The 22,400-nt window shown below is 29.6% G+C and overlaps 1 protein-coding gene across 1 annotated transcript; it reads left to right on the top strand.

Annotated features, from left to right (window-relative positions):
* Positions 1-2,633: 2,633 nt before the first annotated feature.
* On the top strand, positions 2,634-6,592 carry LOC129959459 (uncharacterized). The gene is made up of 3 exons (XM_056072295.1): positions 2,634-2,659; positions 4,573-5,719; positions 6,528-6,592. Exons 1-2 carry the CDS (start codon positions 2,648-2,650, stop codon positions 5,698-5,700), a joined length of 1,140 nt encoding a protein of 379 aa, XP_055928270.1. The 5' UTR covers positions 2,634-2,647; the 3' UTR covers positions 5,701-5,719; positions 6,528-6,592.
* The last annotated feature ends 15,808 nt before the right edge of the window (positions 6,593-22,400 follow it).

Below are 22,400 nucleotides of genomic sequence, written 5' to 3'. Positions count from 1 at the left end.
TGAAATACAAAAAGAACTAGATAATTGAAATTTGGCGTGGGGTTTTTGCACTTGAATTGTAGTTCTATCTCAAATTTTGGAGAAAATTCATTTACGAGTAATTTTTCTGTATGTCTATTCGTGTGAATGTGAATGTGATAAAACTACAGCAAATTAGCTAGGTGAAATTAGGTTTCAGGTTTTTATCCTCCATAAGGAAGGTCTGTCTGAAATTTTGATGGAAATTTGTGAATTGATTTATTTTCCATCTCTACTTTCTTGAACTGATTGACTTTTTTTTATGTGTATGTGTGTGCATGTACGTAAATAAGATAAATCAAAAGCGCAGTGAGCTAGACAAATGAAATCAGGAGTGAGAATTTGTTGTCAAAATTCCCGACCTGTATCGAATTTTGAACACAAACGTCCAAAGGAAAAAAGATCGAATATAATTATCAATTTTCTTCACTATATATAAATTAAAATTCAAAGCAGATTATGATGTGTAAGAATAAGAGAAAAGAACACGTCCCTTGTTAAAAGAATGAAGCATTAAGGAAAGGAGTAAGCATCGCCTGAATAAAGATTATCTTTTTAAAAATAATCCCTTAATTTATTGTAAATTTAGACCCTGTCATAAATTTGATATAAGAGTTAGGATTTATTGCTTAGTTTACAAGCAGACAAACAATATTGAGTACTCTGGATCTGAATTGGGTAAAAATCACGAATAAAAAGTAACAAAAGTAACACATTTTAGATTTTGTTTATATCTTTCTTCCGTCTTAATTTTTCAATTTTTTTTAGCCCATATATTTCCAATCCTTTTAAGAGGAAGGAAAGAAATAGCTTTGCTGCTGGATTTATGCAATATTTTAGTTTAGATTGGTGTTTACGAAATCCAGCTACATTTAGATTAATGTTTTTCAATCCTTTTATTTATTATCAGCAGTAATCTTTCATGGAGTTACAATCAGCTCTTCGTTGAAGAATTCTTCATAGAATCAGTGGTATTTTCTTGTCCAAATTTCAACAATATTAAAAATTTTATTTACATTTACAATTTTTGGCAAATTCGGAAGTTCGGAAATATTTTGAAAGGCTGACAATGTGCTTTAAACCTAAAGAAAAAATTAACCTAGAATTTTCCCTCGAACGTTGAAACTCAAGTAAAAATGCTTTCTCTCTTTTCCTTACATAAAAAATTTTAATTACAGAAAGTCCTAAACTGAGGAGGCAAACAGGTGTCATAAACTGTAAATAATTTCAAAATTTGTTTCGGCTCTCATTTAACATGTAAGTGATCGATATTTTTTCAATGCAGATAAAAATAAGTATTTTAAGAAGCCATTCCTTCTCCAAAACAACATCAAATTTTAAAAGTGGTAAGAAACAACATTTTTCTTATTTAAGAAAGTCAAAGAGAAAATTACCTACAGCACGAGAAAATATATCATAGTTTTATTAATTTTTTTCGCATTATTTAAAAAAAAAAGAGTAATTTTCCTCATTGTTTTTAAGAATTTCGCCCAGCAAAATAAAATAATCCAAAAAATTCGAATAAAAAATGTTTGTCAATAGTCTGTTTTTAATAATAAATTATTCTCTAACATAAAATACATCATCCAAATATGATAAATAAGGTAATAATAGAAAGAGTTCAGTTTTATTAACAATATTTCTAATATTTCTAATAGGAAAACACTCGCTTTTAATTCAAGGAAATCTAATGTTTAGCATGTACTACGAAATGGTGTTAAAAATGTACAATGAAATCAAAATGTTCATTCATTCCTATAATTTGTAACTTATGACGCAATTTTCAAGGACTCATGATAATTAGAACAGTGGAAGTATTTTTAAAACTTAGTGTCAAATAAATTATTTTTATCCACGAAAAGAACAAATTTCATCCATTTTAACGCTTTTTAGAACTAATTTAAGCACATTTGGAAACATAATTACTTTGTTTTTGATTTATCTTTATTATGCAAGTGAAACCAGGTTAGGAAAAGGAGACTGACAGGCAAATTAATGGATTATGTAAACCTTTAGAGCACTCCAGGAACGGCCTTCCCAAAAAGGTTTTACCTGTCAGTTCTTAGCCACAGTTATAAAAATTTGCTTAAACCATTACTCAACGCATCGTTGAGATTCCTGGCCAATGTTGAATATTGCGTGATTGCAAAACTTGTAAAATACTTTCGAAAAGGGAGCATCCAGCATTTTGAACGAACTACTGTGTTCGATCAAGTGTATTTATTCTGCAATCATATTGTCCTCCACATTTCCGTTGGAGCCCCCAAAACTTCTAATATATTTTCTTTTTTAGTAATTTTTCTTCCTCTACAACTCATGCGTTTAAAGGGTGTGCATTTTTTTGTTGTTGTTCGCGTCCCTTGAATGCTTCTATAATTTCAATAATGGGTACAGGGAAATTAAAAAAGATGAGAAACTTTCTTCACTTTTGACAGCGTTTTGAATGATTGCGTGAGTGACATATTTATTCTGAAGCGTCAAATTGCATCATAAGGATGGACACTCACTGCGCTAAACGATCTACAAGGATTTTTTTACGTCTTTTGGAAATTCTGTCTGGAGGTATATAAGTCCTTCCACTTTCTCAGATCCAACAGATCACATTTGGATACACTTTCAAAGAACATCAATGGAGTACCTGGTAAGTTTTGTTTTCGGCAAACATGCATACTTCCTCTTAATAGAGAACACATTTTTTCCTCTTCCCTAGAAAGAAGCTCCTAAAAATAAAACTTATCGAAACTTCAATTTGGTTTTCAGATAAATATAAAGTTCCTCAAATTCCATCTTGAGGAACTTGATTGCTTAATTCGTAGTATATTTTTGGCAATATTATTTAGCATTGATTGGTTAGATTAATGTCTCATTTTGAAGCTGCAGGAGATTATTAAACTTTATTATGTGGGGTACAAATACTGTACTAGAAGAATTTTCCTCTGCAAACTTGCCGATTGAAATGCTGTACCAGCAGAAGTTTTTCATTAGCATATTGGTTGGTACAGATATGATGTGCAAGCAGAAAATTTTGGATGCGTATTGGCTGGCATAAAAGTTAAACCAGCAGAATGTTTCCTTTGTAATGGTTGATATTAATGCTGTACCAGCAAAATTACTGCTAAACTATTCAGATTTTCCTCCCCACAAATGAGTCTATTCTAATTCTTTTCTAACTGACCCATTAATGTTTTTAATAATCAACTACATTGCATCAAATAATGTGTGATATTTAGATTTTTAACCAAACTAAATGACAAGATTAGATCAACCACTCGATGAATCGAAAGAGATTGCAAATAATTAGAAAATAAGAACTGCGAAAAGAAGAAAGTACTTTCTATTTGGTTTGACATAGCCCCACTTTTAAAAGAAAATTTTGAGATTTGACGCAACTGTTATTTAAAGGTGAAAAGAAATATAAAAAATAGTAAGAACTTTTGTAGTAACTGAAATTCGAATATCGACTTTTCTTCTACGAGATATTGAACTATTACGTATTTTACAATTAAAAGTTTAGATCGGATATTATGCATTCAAATATAATCATGTAGGTTAAACCTTTTTATGTTTGTATTTAAATTTATTGGATGTACATTATTTCTAAAATTATGACATTAGTATCTATTTAAGTGCTTTCATATATGATAAAAAATTTAAGATTCTTGCATAAATATATATTATTATTTAAGCACATTTCCGACTCTTGCAAAAATCCATTTCAGCCTAAATCTTGATTTTCAATTATATAACGTGGTTATACAGATATAGGCGGTCAGAATACGTATTTGGTGTCTCAGTGAGCTGGCAGTATTGAACGAGTGAGATGATAAACAAGTATTTCCAAAAGACATACGATGGCACTCAGGTTAATTGGTTATTGAGGGAGGGGCAGCATAAGGTCCAGTAGTAGCTTTATTCCAAAATTCATATTTATTTCATGGTATTCCTTATGGCTTTAAAAGGTAGCATTTTAGGCATGCATCTTAATAAAATTTCATGTTATCTGTAAAGCCAACTAATATTTCTATAATCTATTATGCTTGAAGAAATTATTTAACTTTCCTGTAATATGAGATGTTATATTCCCAAAATATAAGCGGTTAAATTTAATATTTCAAGTGCCATTTTTTTAAAGGAAATTTTATACCTTTTGAAGTTTTATACAATTCAAATTATAATTTTAACCAAAATTCATCAAATTTGAAATTCTTCACTAAAGAATTTAAAAAAATCTACACATAAATATATTTAACGCCTTTTTCTTTAATGGACAAATTTAATTACAATATCCTCTCATCAAATTTGACTTAATTTTTTCATTGTTATAATTATTTAATGAGTTTTATAGAAATATACAAAATGTAGAAATGCTAATGCTTGTTTTAAATTAAAATAACAGTAGGTAATTTTCAAACTGTTATAGTTCAAATTAATTGATTCATAAATATTGCATGTCAAAAGCAATATTTTGTAAATTTGTATTATTAAAACGAATTATTCGAAGTCGGAATTTTAAATAACTATTATCTCTAACAAAAACATTTTTTTCTTTTGTAGGTGCATTTGAGCATTTTAATAGTCGCTGTCACTCTGTCGTCTGCTGGTTACATAAGTGACTATGGAAACAGTAACAGCATTGGATTAGGAGATAGTTATGGTGGAGGACACAGTGATGGTTTTAAAAGCAGTTATGGAGGCAGAGGAGGTGGTGGTGGTGGTCATTCTGGAGGATTAGAAAGTAGTTATGGTGGAGGAGGGCGTGGAGGTGGTCACAGCGGAGGTTTAGGAAATTATAATGGCGGAGGATTAGGAGGAGGTTACGGTGGTGAAAGTGGTCACAGTGGTGGATTTTCTGGAGGTTATGGTGGATTAAGTGTCCATGGAGCTGGAATGGGAGGAGGTTACAGTGGATCTGGTGGTCATGGCGGAGGATACGGTGCATCTGGTGGCTATGGAGGAGGAATAGGAGGAAATTATGGCGGGTCTGGTGACCATAGCGGAAGTTATGGTGGATCTGGGGGCTATGGCTCAGGAATAGGAGGAGGTTATGGTGGATCTGAAGGTCATGGAGCAGGAAATGACGGGGGAAGTAAAATTTTTGGTAGTGCAATTGGAGGCGGTTCCGGCCATAATGAAGGATTTGTCGGAGGATATGGAGGAGGCAATGGAGGCTATAGTAGTGGATATAGTGCAGGAATCGGAGGGCATAGTTCTGGAGGATATGGTAGTGAAGGGATAAGCAAAGGATTTGGTGGTGGTCAGGGTAGCTATGGTGGAAATCATGGTAGTAGTTATGGTGGCCAAGGAGGACAAGGTGGGGATAGCAAGACTATCATAATACCAATTATTAAGCATGTTCCAGTTATTCAACACGTACCAGTTGTTGAGCATATAAAAGTAGTAACAAAAAGCAATGGAGGTGGTGGAAAAAGAAAAGGTGGATCCGGGGGTTATGGCAGTAGCAGTTATGGCGGAGGAAGGGGGTGGGCCGGTAAAGGCTCTGGAGGAGGTGCTTGGTCAATGAGTGGATTAGGCGGAGGATATGGAGGATGGTCTAATAGTGGTGGAGGTTTCGGTGGTTACGGTGGAAGCAGTGGCTATGGAAAGAAATCTGGTAGTGGAAGCTCGTATGGAAGCACCGGGCAAAATAGTTATGGTTCAGGAAGTATGAAAGGACTATGGTAAAAGGGCAAAAGCAGAAAAGGTAATATATCTTTCTTTTAAAAATGAATTCTAATTGTATTTTGAGAATTTTTAATTGTGTATTTTCTTAAAACTGAGATATAAGCAATAATATTTATCTTTTATAATTTAGTTTTTCTTTCTCATACAGCAAATTTTTTAAAAGAATTTTTAGAATTTAAAAAGTGTTGTTAACCAAACAAACTAAAACATTCATAGAAAGTGAGCTAAAGAATCTTTTCTTCGAAGACAGTGCATAAAATTATTCTATGATCCAAATTATACTAAATATCTTTTTTAAAAAATAATAATCACATGAAAAAAAAACAGCTTAACATTAAATCCTAAAATTCTTTTTGTGTATAAGTGTGAATCCTTTATTCTATGTCAAAAACCCATTTAATAAGCTTAAAATATGGAAAATAGGCAAATAATTTGATATTAATTTTATTATGAGGGTTATGATTCATCTTAATCCCTTGCTTCAATTCCGGGATAAGTATACTCTATTGTTCCTCTTGGCTGACACACTACTGTTAATGCTGTCAAATGTTGACGATATAAGCAATTATTAAATTTATCATTTAAAAATGTTTAATGATTTTCAAAAAAATCACTTCCTCCTTTCATTTCATTGTTTTCATTTAGAGATGACCTAAATTGTAAATATACTTAGAAGTAATCTTTCAAAAAACCCTGTTATCATTAATGAATTATATGTAAATGATGCTTGAGTTTTATTATTGAGTAACAAACATTTTATGGGTAAATTCTCCGTGAATTATTATTTTAAATTGCAATATTTCAAAACTAATTATTTATTCTTTTAGGTTTAATGGATCAGCCTTCAATCCGCACATGAATAAGTACCATACTTCTGAAATTCGGAGACCATGTTTGAATAAGTTAATTTTATATTTATTGTTTGAATAAATTAATCTGTTATTTTGAAATAAAACTGTAAAATAAATAAATGAATCAGAGAAAATTGTTCCCTGTTTTATTTTCTTTCCTTTAGCACATTCTTAACGGTTAAATATAGCAACTATTTTAAGAAATTAAAAATTACCATAATTTAAGATATCTTCCTTTCATAAAAAAATATCTAAGAAGAACCCTTTTTGTAAAATTATAGTACATTAAAAAAGGAGTGGAGGAAGGACAAGCAATTACATTGTTTCGGAAAAGCCTACTATAAAGTTCATTGAGAATTGTCTTGAGAAGAAATGAATGGCACTCATTGTGCTATTGTTCAAAATATTGTATTTGTTTCAGCGCAATCTTTGATCATATCTTTGAAATCAAAACACAAAATATGGATCACTATTGTAAATTGTAGGTTATCTCTTTAAAAAAGCATGGATTAATAAATGGAATAGGTACTTGTCACAATTTTTAATCGCATATTAAAAATTGTGACAAATATAAACATTGTTTTTAAAATAGTAAAAATTTTAACTAATTATTTTAAGTGAAATGTGTTTTTTTTTAAGTATTTTTCTCTTTCTGAATTCCGCATATGCTTCTGCTTCTCTCCTAAACGTGTGATCAAAAGTCAAGTGTTTTGATTCAAATATTGAAAATCTTTTAAATATATCAAATATTTCATTTTTTTAAACTTTTTGTTACTTAATTTCTATATTTTGTGAATTTTGATGTTTTGTGGAATGTTGCGGAATATGAAATGTTGTGGATGTTTTGTAGAAACCCGAAGAAAACCTTTTTAGTTTGATCTAAAATTTTAAGATTATGCGTTCAGCTTAGTTGTCAAATTATATTTCTCATTTCTATGATGATATTAAAAATTAGTTTTAATTATTAAACTGATCATCGTACTAATATTTAAGCTGGCTGGCATCGGATTGTGCAGATAAATAAATGCAATGACTAAAAATTACACAAAATTTCCCATTCAACGTAAACAGCAAATTCATGTTTAAAACATTTGCAAATGTGGGTAATTTTGTGTCGATTCACATTAAAGAGAATAAAAACTGATGAGTTTAGGAGAAGTCTAAGCTAGTTATAAGTCAATAAGTCAAGTATCCGGTACAGATCTACAACTTTGATGCAACGAAGTCGTGCTATATTTAATCCCATTTCGCTTTTTTTACATAAACAGAGTAAGAGATTGACATGCAGATACAAGATTCCAAAAATGATGTTTTTGGCCTTAGGGTGGCCACAAACATCACAATCTGTTGAAATCTCGAGAGGGAACTTTTAAAGACTACTGCACATTCTCACTGCTTACTTCACTTACGCGAAAATAAAAGGGGCATTTTTAAAAATTTTTAATAAATAAGAAACTACAAAATTAAGTGATGATAATGCTTTTTTTCATAAAAAAAAGTGAAGGAAAAAGTTGGTGTGCCTAATTATCTTGTTTGTGCCCTTATGCAGGGAGTTCCCAAAAGTAGAAGTGCTTATTTTCCTAAATATTGCAAAAAAAAGATATGCTTTCAATTACAAAGTTTCTTTAAAGTTGACTTCAGTGAAAATTGAGATGAAAAATTTAAGAAAGTTAAATTTTTATACTGCCCTCATAGTAAATAGTTCAGCTAGTAAAATGTTTATCATTCATCTATCCACGCACAAAGTATCGCGCTTTTATCTACAAAATTTGCGCAGATATGATTAAATTTAGAGGGACTAATATCAAATTTAGAATGTGAAACCATTTATCAGATTTAAGCTAAGATGTAAATATTCATTATTTCGAAGTTTGAGAAACTGAACATTTAAGATGTATCACAAAAGTAGTGGCATGTCGAAAAATAAAATTTTTACTTGCAGTTATGTGCGTGATATTAAGTTTTCCAACAGAATGATATATTTAAGTGATGAGGAACGTTTTGAAAGTTGATAATTTAAATTGCATGTAATCTTTATGTTGGTTTAGTTGCTGAAAAATACTGAGGTCGGTTTCCGAGTTTCCAGCATCCTTGAAAAAAGTGTATTTATAAAGCGTTTTAGCTATTGCAGATTACAAGATTCCTACTTCTTTAATCCTTTCTTTAATGTCATTAAGAAAGATGACAAAAGATGCATATAAAATAGAGACATTTTTTAAAAATAGAGGTATAATAGTTGAAAGTCTGAAAGATGACTGCCAAATGAAATAATTAATAACCTTCAGATTTCCTCATTTCAAAATCATTTGAGTTACATTTTCTAAAGAATTTATAATAATTGGGAAAAAATTACCCCAAAATGAAATAGGAATCGTTAAAAACGTAAAATTTTTGATTTTATATTTGTGTAGTTTTTTTTTCGGGATAATTTTCTTCGGTGTTTCTATGGCTAAAAGATGAAATATGGTTTCATTTTTCATAACCAGAAGCGACAGCTGTCGGCATACGTCTGTTTCATTTACTTGCGAGAGCTTTACTTTTCTTATCTCCATTTTTGCAATTCACTTTTAAGCTTGCTTTTAGACATTGGTAAATGATTTACTTAAAAACAAATGTAAACCTTGTAAGAAGGTATGAATTAAAATAAAAAAGAAATTAAAGAATAGTATTAAAGGAGTTTATATCCACATTTATGCTCGCGTTAACATTAATTTTTTAAAATTAATAACAATCGAAAAGAATTGCTCAGAAATGAAATATAATTGAACATTTTATTAACTTTTGTATTTTGAAAAGTTGACACTCTTTATCCTCTCTTAAAGAATAGATATGAAAAATTCGATTGAAATCGACCCATTCATTTAGGAGGAGATACAGAACACACACACACACACACACACACACACACACACACACACACACACACACACACACACACACACACACACACACACACACACACACACTAAGATTAATGTATGTACAAGGTTTATGGATAGATCCAATTACTTTTGAAATGAAACGAATTCTAATGACATTCAAAGATATTCTAGCATATTTAACCAAATTGCATTTATTAACTGAAATGAGGTTTCTATATTGTATATTGTCTGAAATAAAAAGATGAATTTATAAAATAGAAAATAGAAAAAAATTTAGTAAGTTTTGATTTTATAAAAAGTTTTGTAAAAATGACCTCAGAGCTGTAATAGGATTTACCTTCAGGCATGCGGCTTTGACCCTTTCTTTACGGTCGTCCGTTCCCCCGGAGTAAGGTGCATATGGCAAAAGTTTGTGTATTGTACGTAAATTAAATATCGTCCACTGGAAGTTTGGATACCAATCTCGCTATTGAGCACATTTTGGGATATTGATTCTTGTGCAATAGTGAGAAATGCATCCACTTCGACATTCTTGACAGCACATACAAACAAAATATCCAGCAATATCGCGGGACCCAATCAAGCGATATCACGCTGATGCCGCCTAGAGTGGGCACTCGTAAGTATATTCGGCGCTTGCACACACAGGTGATCGAGTGGTGACTGGTGGTCGTACATATAAGTAATCAAATGGATGCCGTTTATATCCAGCGACAGTAAAGAAAATGTTAAATAAAGCACAAAATAATTTTGAATTTACACTTTGTATCAGATTTCAATTATGAAGCTCAGCATTCTTGAAAGGATAACATTACAGGGAAAGGATAACATTACAGATAAATCCGAATGTAGATAAAGCCAAGAATACCTTTCTTAGCTTACAAGAAGGAGATCCAGGTTGGAAAATTGAGTTCGGAATGAGACTTAGTATAGCAGTAGTATATTTTTAAGACGTTCATTCATTAAAATACTAGAGAGCAATAGTAATTCAAGTATTAGGAGAAAAAGTTTTCATTTTTGTATAAAAGAATAAAAAACATTAAAACTATTTACAGATTTTAAATTAAATTTAAATAATTCCGAAAAAATTAAAAGGAAAGAATAAAAACGCACCGAGTACCGAACTCTGACCTCGTTTGCAAAGTGACCTTTTTGACAACCAGCCTGTTTCGTTGTTGAAAGCGGAGACGAGTTACTTGTACATCAGCTATGTGAAAAGTTTGAAGGCCATTTCCACGGAATTAGCTGGCTATTGCGTTTTAATATTTAAAAAAATTAACATCCTAAGGTATACTACATTCATACTAAATTTCATCCCCGAACTCAATTTTTCAACCCACGTCCTCCCTTGTTAAATAAACTGTCATTGCGAAGTCAAGAAAGAGAAGAAAACAAGCCGCCTTTGTTCCACTGACATTTGATAAATTAGACTAATTATATAAAATAATATCAAAAAATCATACAAAATTATTTTGATTCTTTTTTTAATACAAGGCGTTAAAGTTTAAATGATGGTTGAAATAAACATAGAAAGATTATTGTAGATTTCTATTTTTTTTTTTTTTCAAAATGCCATGCAATTTTTAATTATGTGGTTTGAATGCATTTTACAAATTCGGTTCTTCTTGGGTTTGCAATAATTAATGCGCTTTCGAGGTTGCATCGACCATTAACTGTATGAATCGATTTATTTCACTTATAAAAATACTTCGATATACAAATTTTACTTCTTGCTCTAACAATTTACAACAAAATTTCTTTTGGGTTAATGTATGAGAACATTTTGCAAGATTAAATATATTACTACAATAATAGTGCATCGATGTCTCACTGAAATTAAAATTGAATTCCAAAAAACGTTATTTATGTCTTTTAAAGCACCGACATACACATCAGTATGTTTTATTTTGACTTTTTAGAGCCAATAATTAAACTGGTACAATGACAAGTGGAATGCCTTTCATTGTCATGAGCATAATGTGAAGGATTTGAAATGAAAACAACGTAACTACTTAAATAATTTACTCGTGATTCATTAAGGCATCGAATTATGGTAATTATATAAATTGAAATTCATTTATACATAGACATTGCAAGTTAGTACGAAAATTACATGGAATCAATAAACTTCTCAAACCCTCTATGAATTTTTACTTGAATTGAAACGACAGCGCATTTAGAAAACAAAAGATAGGGCTTTCTTATAAAGGTGAAAAGCATTATAGCTCTCCAAAAGCGTCAAAAATTAAAAATATAGATTCTATTTTAATTTTGAAAAATATTTAATTATAATTATAAATATACTAAAAGTAAAAATATGAGAATGACCTAGGGCTAAAAAACCATGGATTTTGTTATGTTACCTATACATGAATATCAATTCAAAAAATATTTATATAGCGACAATCAGTGAGAAATTCTAAACTACATATATAGCAGAAATTATTAACTTAAACACTGATAAAGTAGGTAGCTATAAGCTAGAATTACAATAATACATCAGATGTTTAAATATAAGATTATTTTATTTTGTATTACGATTTGAATAGCGTAACCTTTTCATGATGTGATTATTTTATGCATAATAATACTGTTTAAAAACTATCAGAATTATTTTGGTGCAAGTATCATTTTACAAACAATATGCAAAAAAGTTGAAAAGCGACCAATTTGAAAGATTGAAATGCGAAATTGTTGATAGAAGTTTCTCAATATATCCAATAATTTTACATTCAAATTTTAATGCAAGTTATTTCATTAAAATAGTTAATTTCCTATCTTATTTTGAAAAATACAAAAATGTTCAAAATAAGAAAAGGAAATATCCCTACTATTAATTTTCACAAAGTTACATTTTCAGGCATTTTTAGACTAAATTTGTTAATTAGGAAAAAAGATCCCTCTTCCTACATTTAGATCATTATAAAAAAATCAGTAAATACATTTCACAAATAAGAAGTATCATAAGAGCTATGCAACAAAATTTTTACAATTGCAGAACAATGGAGTAATATTAAAATTTCTATTAAAAATAATTTAAATGACATTAGTTACAGAATGTTATGATTACTCTCAACATCGTTTGAGTTAACATTTTACTTTTTGTTAGATTCTGTAATTAAGTAAGATTTGATTTCTGTTGAGCATGCTTGAATTGAAGAAGAAAACTTTATACTTCTTCCAATCTTAAGTTGCATTGAGAGGAATTTTTTTCTTTTTCTTCTTCTTCTTTTCACATTCAAAATATAGAACATGAGGCTCATATTATGAAAATATGTTTAATATATGTAAACTGATGATCGAAATTGCCGAGAGTACTCTTACAATAATGCATCTAATGCGAGACGAATGTGTGTTGGGTCTCAAGCAAGAATTAAATTACAAAAAAAAAATGAACCATTTATGCACCATACGCTGCTTACTTTTAAAATTTGATTGGAGAATATGCAACAGAGAATTATATAGAAACCAGTCAATAGTTGTCTTTTCTTCAAAACACTTATAATTTCTCAGCTTCAAAAGAATTGACGATAGATATTAACAGAATATTTATGAAAGAAATGAAAATTACAGAGAAAACTGATGTTAATTGAATAGTTAGTCAGAATTTTGCTCATTAGTTATTGGAAATAATTTATACAGAGAAGCGCTCAATGTGAATAAAATTTATATTCTTATGAATAAGATATATTTCAATAAATAAGACTTAAAAATGCTCTACAAAACTGGAAGCTAAAACTTTGGAAGAGTATTTTCACTCATTAGAAACCAGTTTTATGATAACTTGGTGCTATATTTTCTGCATAAATAATCATAAGTGCGTATAATTTTGGCAAAAATTAAAACGACTGTAAACTTATTTAGTTTGTTACAAACGTAATTTCAAGATCAGCGCAATACATAAACAAGCAATAGTTATTTAAAATGAGGTGAAATATTGTTAAATTTTCGAGAATTTTCCATTTTTTACGTAAATATTGATAAGTTTTGAACAAATATATATATATGAAAATCAGCATATAATTAAACAATTCCGAATTTCAATTTTATTACAAATTTAGAAAAGTAATAGGAAGTATTTTTGTAATTGATCTAATTTTAAATAAGATTTTATTACATATTAGAAAAGTTATAATTTAATGCAAAGAAACATTTCAATTCCAGAAGTTAATTCCGAAAAGGGATTGGTTGAATAATGTTTACGTTTTAAACATAGATTTAATTAAGGACCCCAAAAAAATCTGACAAAACCCGGATATGTTTTAAAAAAATATCACTTCAAATTTATTAAGTAACAGCATTTGTAATGTCTTTTTCTCCAACAATGACAACATCCAGTGGTAAAGACATCCACTAGTTAAAGAATAACCCACTATACATCGGCGTGTTTTAAAGCAATAATTGAATCAAATATAACATGCACATTCTCCTGCATAACTACTGCAGTAAATACATATTATTTGTATGGATTGTAATGGAGAAAGGCCATTTCGACATTAAAAATAATAAAGAATCTTTTATTAAAAATGTTAAATTAATTTTAATATTTTATCCGTAATAAAATATTGAAATCACCATGTCAAACATTGAGTAAACTAAGATTGCTAAATGATGTGGGATGAAATTACCACAGATTTATAAGATAAGATGAATATATTTATATCATATCATTTATATAAATATAAATGAATATATTTATATCAATCTTGTAAATAATTGTAAAAGCTTGGAATAAGGTGCAGAGTAATATTTTCATATTAACTTATATATTAAGATATCATTTTATAAAAATGAATAATACTTTAAAATGTATATTTTTATATCAAGTATTCTCGATAGGTGAAAGAAACAAAGATCTCACTCTACCTCACTTCAATCTAAAGCTGTGCCCTTGGCTTTAGAAATATTTCCCGACGTCGGCGTCCTGGCTTAGAGGTAGAGCGTCCTCCACGTGATCTGGGCGACCCGAGTTCGAGTCCTGGGTAGGGCATGGTTGTTGTTTACCCTGTGCTCTATCTGTGAAAAACTCCCCCCGCCCCCCCAAAAAAGGGGGATTGTGCAAGTGCGTGTGTAAGTGTCATTTCATATGAGGTAAAGTCAGGCTTCTTACCCTCAGAAGCTACTTCACCCCTCTCTTCCCGATTACTTGGATCAGGTTTGGTGTTCAATCCAAGCACTATCAATAATATTACGCGATTAGAGACATCACAGAGCAGATGATTGAAAATAAGTAGATAATCATACATCAGATACTTTTCCCTTCAGCATAGATAGATACAACAATTGACTTCTAAATACTCTTACACAATTTCATGGGTCATGGTGGTCTAATGATATAGCTGAGAACTCGAGACCAGGTAATTCCAGGTTCGAATTCCGGTTTCAGTCACAATTCACCGTGTATATGGACAATGCGTTCGTTAAATTTGGCGTCAAGGGGCAAACGTCCTCTCACTGGTTTGGAGCAGAAATCTGGTATCTTTTGCATCTGAGCACGGTTCAAAATTACGAAATCTGTTTCGAAATAGTCCTCTTGCTGCTTCAAAACAAGATGTTTATATGAGTTAGCTAAGCTTCAACGGTCTGACTGTGATTCATAAAAATTCTAGTGCAAATCTGCATTATTTTATCATACGTGAATCCAAGTGAGTGATGTTTAGTAATACAGTCTCGGATTTGAAATCGGTGGATTATGATTTCGAAATTTAATTCTACAAAAGATCCGTCCAATATCTTAGCCTTGTATACTTCAAATCTGTGGGAGTAAATATTTTCCCACTAGTATGGTTTGAAGTTTTGAAGAAAGATCATTGTCTCTGGTTTCACTGACGTCATTAGATATGGTTCAGTTTTGAATTTCTTGCATGAAATACCCTTTCTCAAAACAAAAAGACGAAAGACGTTCTAATCAGTCATTCATATTTGTAATCCAGTAAAAACTAGCCGCTAGCAACTTTCTCTTACATATAGCTAATTTGGTTTTATGTTTCGCAACATAGTGAAGAAAATCATGTACGATTTTGCACTTCTCTTCCCTGAAATGCATCCAACATTTGACACATATCTATAAGTTTGGTGATAAAATCAAATACTAAATCTAATACTAATTTCATCCATCAAATTCGTTGCGTTTTGAGCAGACAAACAGATTTCCTGTAGAAGAAAAGGATCCAAAATTTGACAGAAATATATAGTTTTACTGAAAACACCACATATTAAATTTCATCCATCTAATTTGCTGCGTTTTTCAGTTATAGTGCTCACAAACAGAAATAATTCCAGAAATGATTTTTTTTCACACTCAGGCAAGTCTAAGTTTTGCAAATTAATCAAAATCTCGAAGTCAGTACTTTCTCTTCATATCGATACTTTGCATTCGAGAAAGTTAAAATTATCCTTCTCTATAGAAAGGAAAATGAATCTTGTTTCTGGTTCAAGTTTCCTACACGAAATGTATTGCTTATCAGAAAATCACTGTTCACTTAAATAAAAGGTATAAAACCTCTTTCCTGGATTTTTTTAAATTCACTCCGGAATGAAATTCTTGTGTGATTCTTGTCTTTTCTATTCTAAACAGTAACAATAACATTCGTTTCAGTTCAATATTTTCAAATTTAGGAGTAAATTCAAGTTTCAAGTAATTTTCAAATTTCTGAAAATAAAATACCCTGAAAAAGCGATAATTTTAATACCTTTTACGAATTCCTTTTATGAATCATTTTACAGAGAACTACAAGCATTTTAAACTGCACATAAAATTAATTCATAGACACACTGTGGGCAATTTACTCTAACAACGATTTTTATTGAGGTGATTTAATCTAGATTGAATTTCAACTTGTTTGATAATTCTTTCCAAAAGCATTTTAAGAATCTGCCCAAATTTTTTCCAAACATATTCTTAATTCATTACGTAGCTTTAAACTGATCTCGCTCCTATTGTATAACTTTAGGATTTAGAAAGACAATGGGAACTTGTCCTATTTTATTTCACAATTCTTTATTAATACATTGGTTCTTTTTAAAACATATACATGATTTGCGTGGTTTATGAAATACGTTTGTTTGTAATACTAATCGTTTGTAATTCAAGCAATCAAAGAAACAATAAGCAATCCGCAAGTTTTGTTAAAACCGAAACAATAATACAAAATTTTCATATTATCTTACGATATCGCGTGCGACATCCAGTTTTAAGCTGCAAAATTGAACGTGTATGGAAAGGAAAATGAATTAGAGATTGAAAAAAAGAGTAATTGTATTCTTTACATTTTTGTAGCCTGCTCCTATTTGCAGAACGCAAAATGTCAAGTATTTACTTCAAAGAAAATGAATGAAACAGCTAATTGAGCTTTAGTTAATAATATGAAATTTTTACTTATTACAAATTCTTTGTTAATACGACTATCTATTTGCAAGAGTTTTATTTTAGTTTCAAATGTCTCTGCAAAATTATAATGATTAAATGTGATTTTACGGCTAGGAAGTATTTAAATAATATTTTACTAGAATTTATTTATATTTAATCTCTCTTTTATTTTTATTTTCTAATTTAAAATTTTCAGTTAAATTGCTATCTCTTTTCTAATTTCTGTTCGAAAAGCTCGCCGAATTATTTAGTTCATTTGTTCCATTTTTTAAAACTAAGACTCCTTTTATATTCTTTTTTATTTTCTTTTTTTATTAAATTTATTTGACTTAGCAGGTTTCATGTTTGTAAAAGTAGAATTTTACAACTGATTTTCACTCACTTGATAACAGACTTTGTACACTTATGTTTCCTCGGTGATCATACACTACTTTAATATTTTCAAGCTTAATTATCATTAAATGTTATAAAATTAATTAAATGTTATTTTCGTAGCAGTGGGCCGTCATATGGATTTTGGGAAACAGATACCAGATTCAAAAGCAAAAAAAAAAAGTAATAATTAGGATTTAAAAATCTATGCTGCTGAGTGCACTAAAAAACGCATTTAAAAGCTTTTAATTTAAATTTATTATTCTTTCTAAAATTCTAATTTCTTTATGATATCCATAATCTTTCTATAAAAGATAATACTCAAAAAAATTCTTTAAATAAGCATTGATCGGAAGTTCATTGGTGGAAACATAAATGACAGATACTGGCTTCTTTAAAAAAAACAACGCTTCGCTTGTCATCCGTGATATTATACCGTATGTTTTGAAGTTTTTGACGCATGGTAAAGAAATTAGTAAACTGTCAACAGTGGTGTTTTATCTTAGAGGAAATGATAGATTACAAAAAGGGGGGGGGGAGGGGAGAATGAATGATTGTTTTGAGATTCTTTCACTTCAGCGAAAATAAACACGTAAAATAATGTTATTCGATTTGAAACAAGTAAAAACAAAAATAAAAAATAAACAACTTCATGCTGTATGGAGCAAAGCATTTTCCACTTTATTCTTAGCACATAATTTTGTAGGAAAATTAAATTATTTTTGCTGTGGCAGCATAATAATATATTCATAAAAAGTTTGAAGATGCTAGGAATATACATATGATTTTCCATTTTATTTCTGAAGTTGTAAGTAAAAATAAATTTTTTTTCTGCATTTTCTAATCGTGCTGATTTACATCTCGCATTGTTTTCAGTCCTTTAATGCGCAATGATAAAATATACATTTTGATCTACTGCCAAAATATGAAGAGTTCTAGAAAAGGCGAAAGAACAAGAAGATTTATTTTTAAACACTTTTACTGAACATCTCATTCTTCATGTCAGTAAGAATTGAGTTTTGCAATCGATTTTTCATTCTCTTTCTCCCGATCAAAGTGTTTTAGCCATGAATTTGGAAGTACTTTAATAACTAAAAAAAATAGAAAAGAATGAAAGTACAAAAGCTTTTAATATTGGTTTATTAGTGTAGTAAAAAATAGGAAATATTACAAAGAAAATAAGATGCATTATAATCGCAGAAAATTGATTGAAATTGAAAATAGTTTTTAAATCAACTATTTGCTTTAAAAAATAATGTTCAATAATATCAAAGGAAATTGGCGGAAATTTTTTTGGGAAGAGAGGGCAGTTACAGCAAAAAGCTTACCGAATAAGTTAAAAGACGTTAAAATTTAAAACTAAAAAGTTTTTTCTTTCAAAACTCCATAAAAAATGATATTTTTAAAAAAATCTTTTTTTTAACATGGTTATTCAAACCATCGTCATCATTTAGGCAATTGCCTAAATGTGAGTGTCATTCTTCATTGAGAATGGCACTTTCTGAAATAGCATCTATTATATCTTGAAATTCATTCATTTCCGAAAGTGTTGATGAGGAAATATCTCTCGATTTCCATATTTTCTTTTTCTTTCCGATTCCCAAGAGGAAGTAAAAAGGGATGTTAAATCGCCCTCACGCTTTCGTATTATTTCTAAATTTCTGAACTCCTGATCAAAATCCAATCTGTAATGAGAGGGGAATCTAGTTTTGGTATAGATTGCCGGAAATAGATTTGGTACGGACTTATGCCGGAAACTTTATTTTAGATGCCCAAAATCTTTTCTAAGGCCTATATTTGCCAATCCTCACCAAACCGATGAATAGCTCCAAAGTCTTAATAAACCCTGTAGTTTTCTCATTATTTATTATGGTAGCAATCTTCTACAATGAATTTTCAACTCGACCGAAATCTCAATATGCAGACAAAAAAATATGACCACAAAAGGGGATCTGGACATACTTTACACTCTCAGTGGTCTCATTTATAAGCTAATATCACAGATGGTGAACAATGTGAGCATTTCGGTTCTGTGTGACACAGTCATCGCAAAAAAGGAAAAATTGCTTAGTTATTGAATAATCAAGACTTCTTTAATTGGTGCTGAAGCGTAGATCCGATTTCGTTGGCCGGCGTCTCATCCCGAGGTAAAAAATTAAAAATATCTAGAGGTATAAGACGAACAGCAAAAAATAAAGATATAATCCATAAAAGGCGTCTCCAATGAGAGTTTGCGTAATGAATGCACTTGCTGTAAACTAAAGACAACAGTGACTGTTTCATAGTTATTAGCGGTTTCCTTCATTGTTAGATAAAAATCATTTTGTCCACATCGTGTAGAATATTAAATATATCATTAAATCTTCGATATTTCATTTTGCAGTTTTTAGATCTAATTGTAGATGTGGACAATTTGCACTGGCATCAATCTATGTTGAAAAAAAATTAAAATCCGTCGTAGTATTTCGTAACAGAAAGAAAGAAAAGTAAATCCGACATCGACATTGAATCTGGTAATAATTAAATAATTTGATAAACTTTTAATGTCCATTTCGGAGCTTAAATATACATATTTACTTATTTTTTTCCTTAATACTATCACTGTGTTAGACAAGGGCAATTCTATTAAATTCAAGTATGTTTTTTCTTAAAATAAGGTTACTTTATGAATTTCTCCTCTTTTTCTAGGGACTTTTCCCTATATTATCCCCTTTTCAATTTTCAACAATACTGTATTTGATATGCCCATAGCAAAAGATAAAAAAATCCTGCAAACTGGTCCCATTTTTTATTTTAACTTTGTGAAAAACTTTAGGAAAACCGATTTTGGGGAATCTGACCAAGTTCTTAGTCTTTTTCTGTTTGTTCGTCAAAATAAGTGCGATTGATGATTGCCGTGTCTTTATTTATTTTCTCATCTCAGTAAAAAAGTTTTACGATTTAATATCTTCATCGAAGATGGTGCGGTACCTTAAATTTTGGAATTATGATTGCACAGTCGAGTTTATTTTTACAAAACTGCAGTTGGTCCTATTCACCATACTTTCTTTCTTTATTTATTTTTGTTTATCGTTTCGGTTCATAAGCGTTTCCTCTTTCTTGAGCCAGAGTTAAGTCAAACTGCGAGAGCTTCATTCTCTAATTATTAAAGTACCCCATTCTATAAATGTTCGAAAAATCAAAATTTTGGAGAAAATTAATAAGTTTTTAATTGCTTTCTAAAATTTTGGAAGTAGGAAAAAAACCCTTCTTCTCAAGACGTTAGACATCGAAGTGGCGAGGAGAAGAAATAGTACCACATTTTATCGTATAACTGACATTTAAAACCGTACTGTAAACCTGAAACGATATCTTATATTGAAGAGGTATATTAGAACAACATTTTTAGCGATTTGAGATTTCTTGAAGGCTGATGTTTATACGTTAAGTTTGGAAAAACCATTGAATAAATTTAAATATAATGGTATGATGGATATACTCCTCTTTTCCAAAAATATATTGTAAAATAGTTAATTATTTTACAAGTTAATAATTTGTTTTGCAAAGAATAATAAATATAAAGATCTCTAAAAAGGTGAAAAAAATCATTTTTCTCAGGAAATTAGATTACACTACTGTACAGTCGAGTAATAAGTTTACAAAATTGTAAGAAGAAAACATTTTAGAAATAAGTGGATTTATTCACCTTTAGGAAAATTCCCTTCAATTCCAATTTATACACAGTATTTCTATCAGAATCTGACATTTTTATGGTTTTGTTTTGACATCTGTATTTTTAATTAAAAAAATTAATTAAAATAAGAAATTAAAAATATTGTAAAATGATAAGAATCTTAAAAAATATTTTTAGAATAAGAATAATAATAAGAAGAACCTAGAATATTTACTGATATAGTAGAATATTAGATGTATAGATTATAAGCAAATTAGAATTTTTTTTCTTAGAATTCTAGAATATTAATGGAATGTTATTATTGGTTTTTTTTTTTGCAATGAAATATAATATGATTTTTCAGAATATGGATGTATTCTTAATAAGAATTGGCCGAGTTGGTATTTAGTTTGCTTATAACATTGCAGTGAATTGTAAAGGCACTTGATTCCCTGATAAAATAGTTTAATGGTCTTTTTAAAGCCAAAGTGAATATTATAAAAAATAAAGATAAGAAAGGCTAGAAACTACTAAATACGAAAAACACTTTCATCAATCAAAACAGAAAAAATAATTTCTTAATCAAAAATATGGATGTAAAAAAATTCTAAAGGCGTGAATTCTAGAAAACCATAGGAAAGAGATACAAAGCCAAATAAATGTCATAAGCAAAATTTAATAAATTTCCATTATATAAAAATTAAAATACATTTCAAATGTGATTGCAATTTAATAAGCTATCAGCATCTCAGTCTGCATCTTCCGCATTTGCAATTTTGGTTTTGACACCAAATTTTAAATGAAAATTATTTTTACTTATTAATATATCAATAAAGGCGTTTTAAGAAGTTATTTGTATTAATTACTTTTCTTAAGAAGATTCAAGAAGGGAAAAATCTATTGATAATTCATTATTAAATGCAAAATTTGTAAAAAAAAACAACCGAAATTAAAAAATGAATTTCCAAATGTCAAGTAAAATAAATCCTAACAATTTTTAATAGTAAAGTTTGAAACTTATTTGTGATAAGAAAGCATTCTTTTGATTTTTAAAATTCCTTTTCTTTCCTCAGATAAAAAAAAAATCAACAGTTTTGAAATTATACACAGATTATTTGAATTATTTAAGTAGCAACAGCCGAGAAATAAGCTTTGTCTATCATAAAAACCACTGGTCAGTAAATTCAAAATACAAATTGTTTAATGAACTTTAATTCCCCATAACTTCAAATCTGGATTAATTAAGATAATTTTTTGATCCTTGAGACCATTTAGAGTTCATGTAATGAACAAGAGTTGATAATAACGAGATAAAAATGCAAAAATATTTAAATCATTTCAAATGAGTCTAAATAGTTTTGTCAGTAATCACCGCTATGACTTCGACACAATAAGCTATTGCTGAAAGAAATTTTTGTTCTTCTCAGAAATAATGACTTCTGTCAGTTATACTTTGCCCATTATCCTAAAACTCAGTGGAGCTTGTCAACCTACTTTTGGACGTCCTCCAGACTATGTTTATATTTTCCGTGTAACATTAAAATTTATAATAAAACGGAACTATGACAACTAAA

Source organism: Argiope bruennichi, chromosome X1 (assembly GCF_947563725.1).
Source record: "Argiope bruennichi chromosome X1, qqArgBrue1.1, whole genome shotgun sequence".
NCBI lineage: Eukaryota > Metazoa > Arthropoda > Arachnida > Araneae > Araneidae > Argiope > Argiope bruennichi.
Note: the sequence above shows the minus strand (reverse complement) of the source record. Positions and strands in the feature narration are given on the sequence as shown.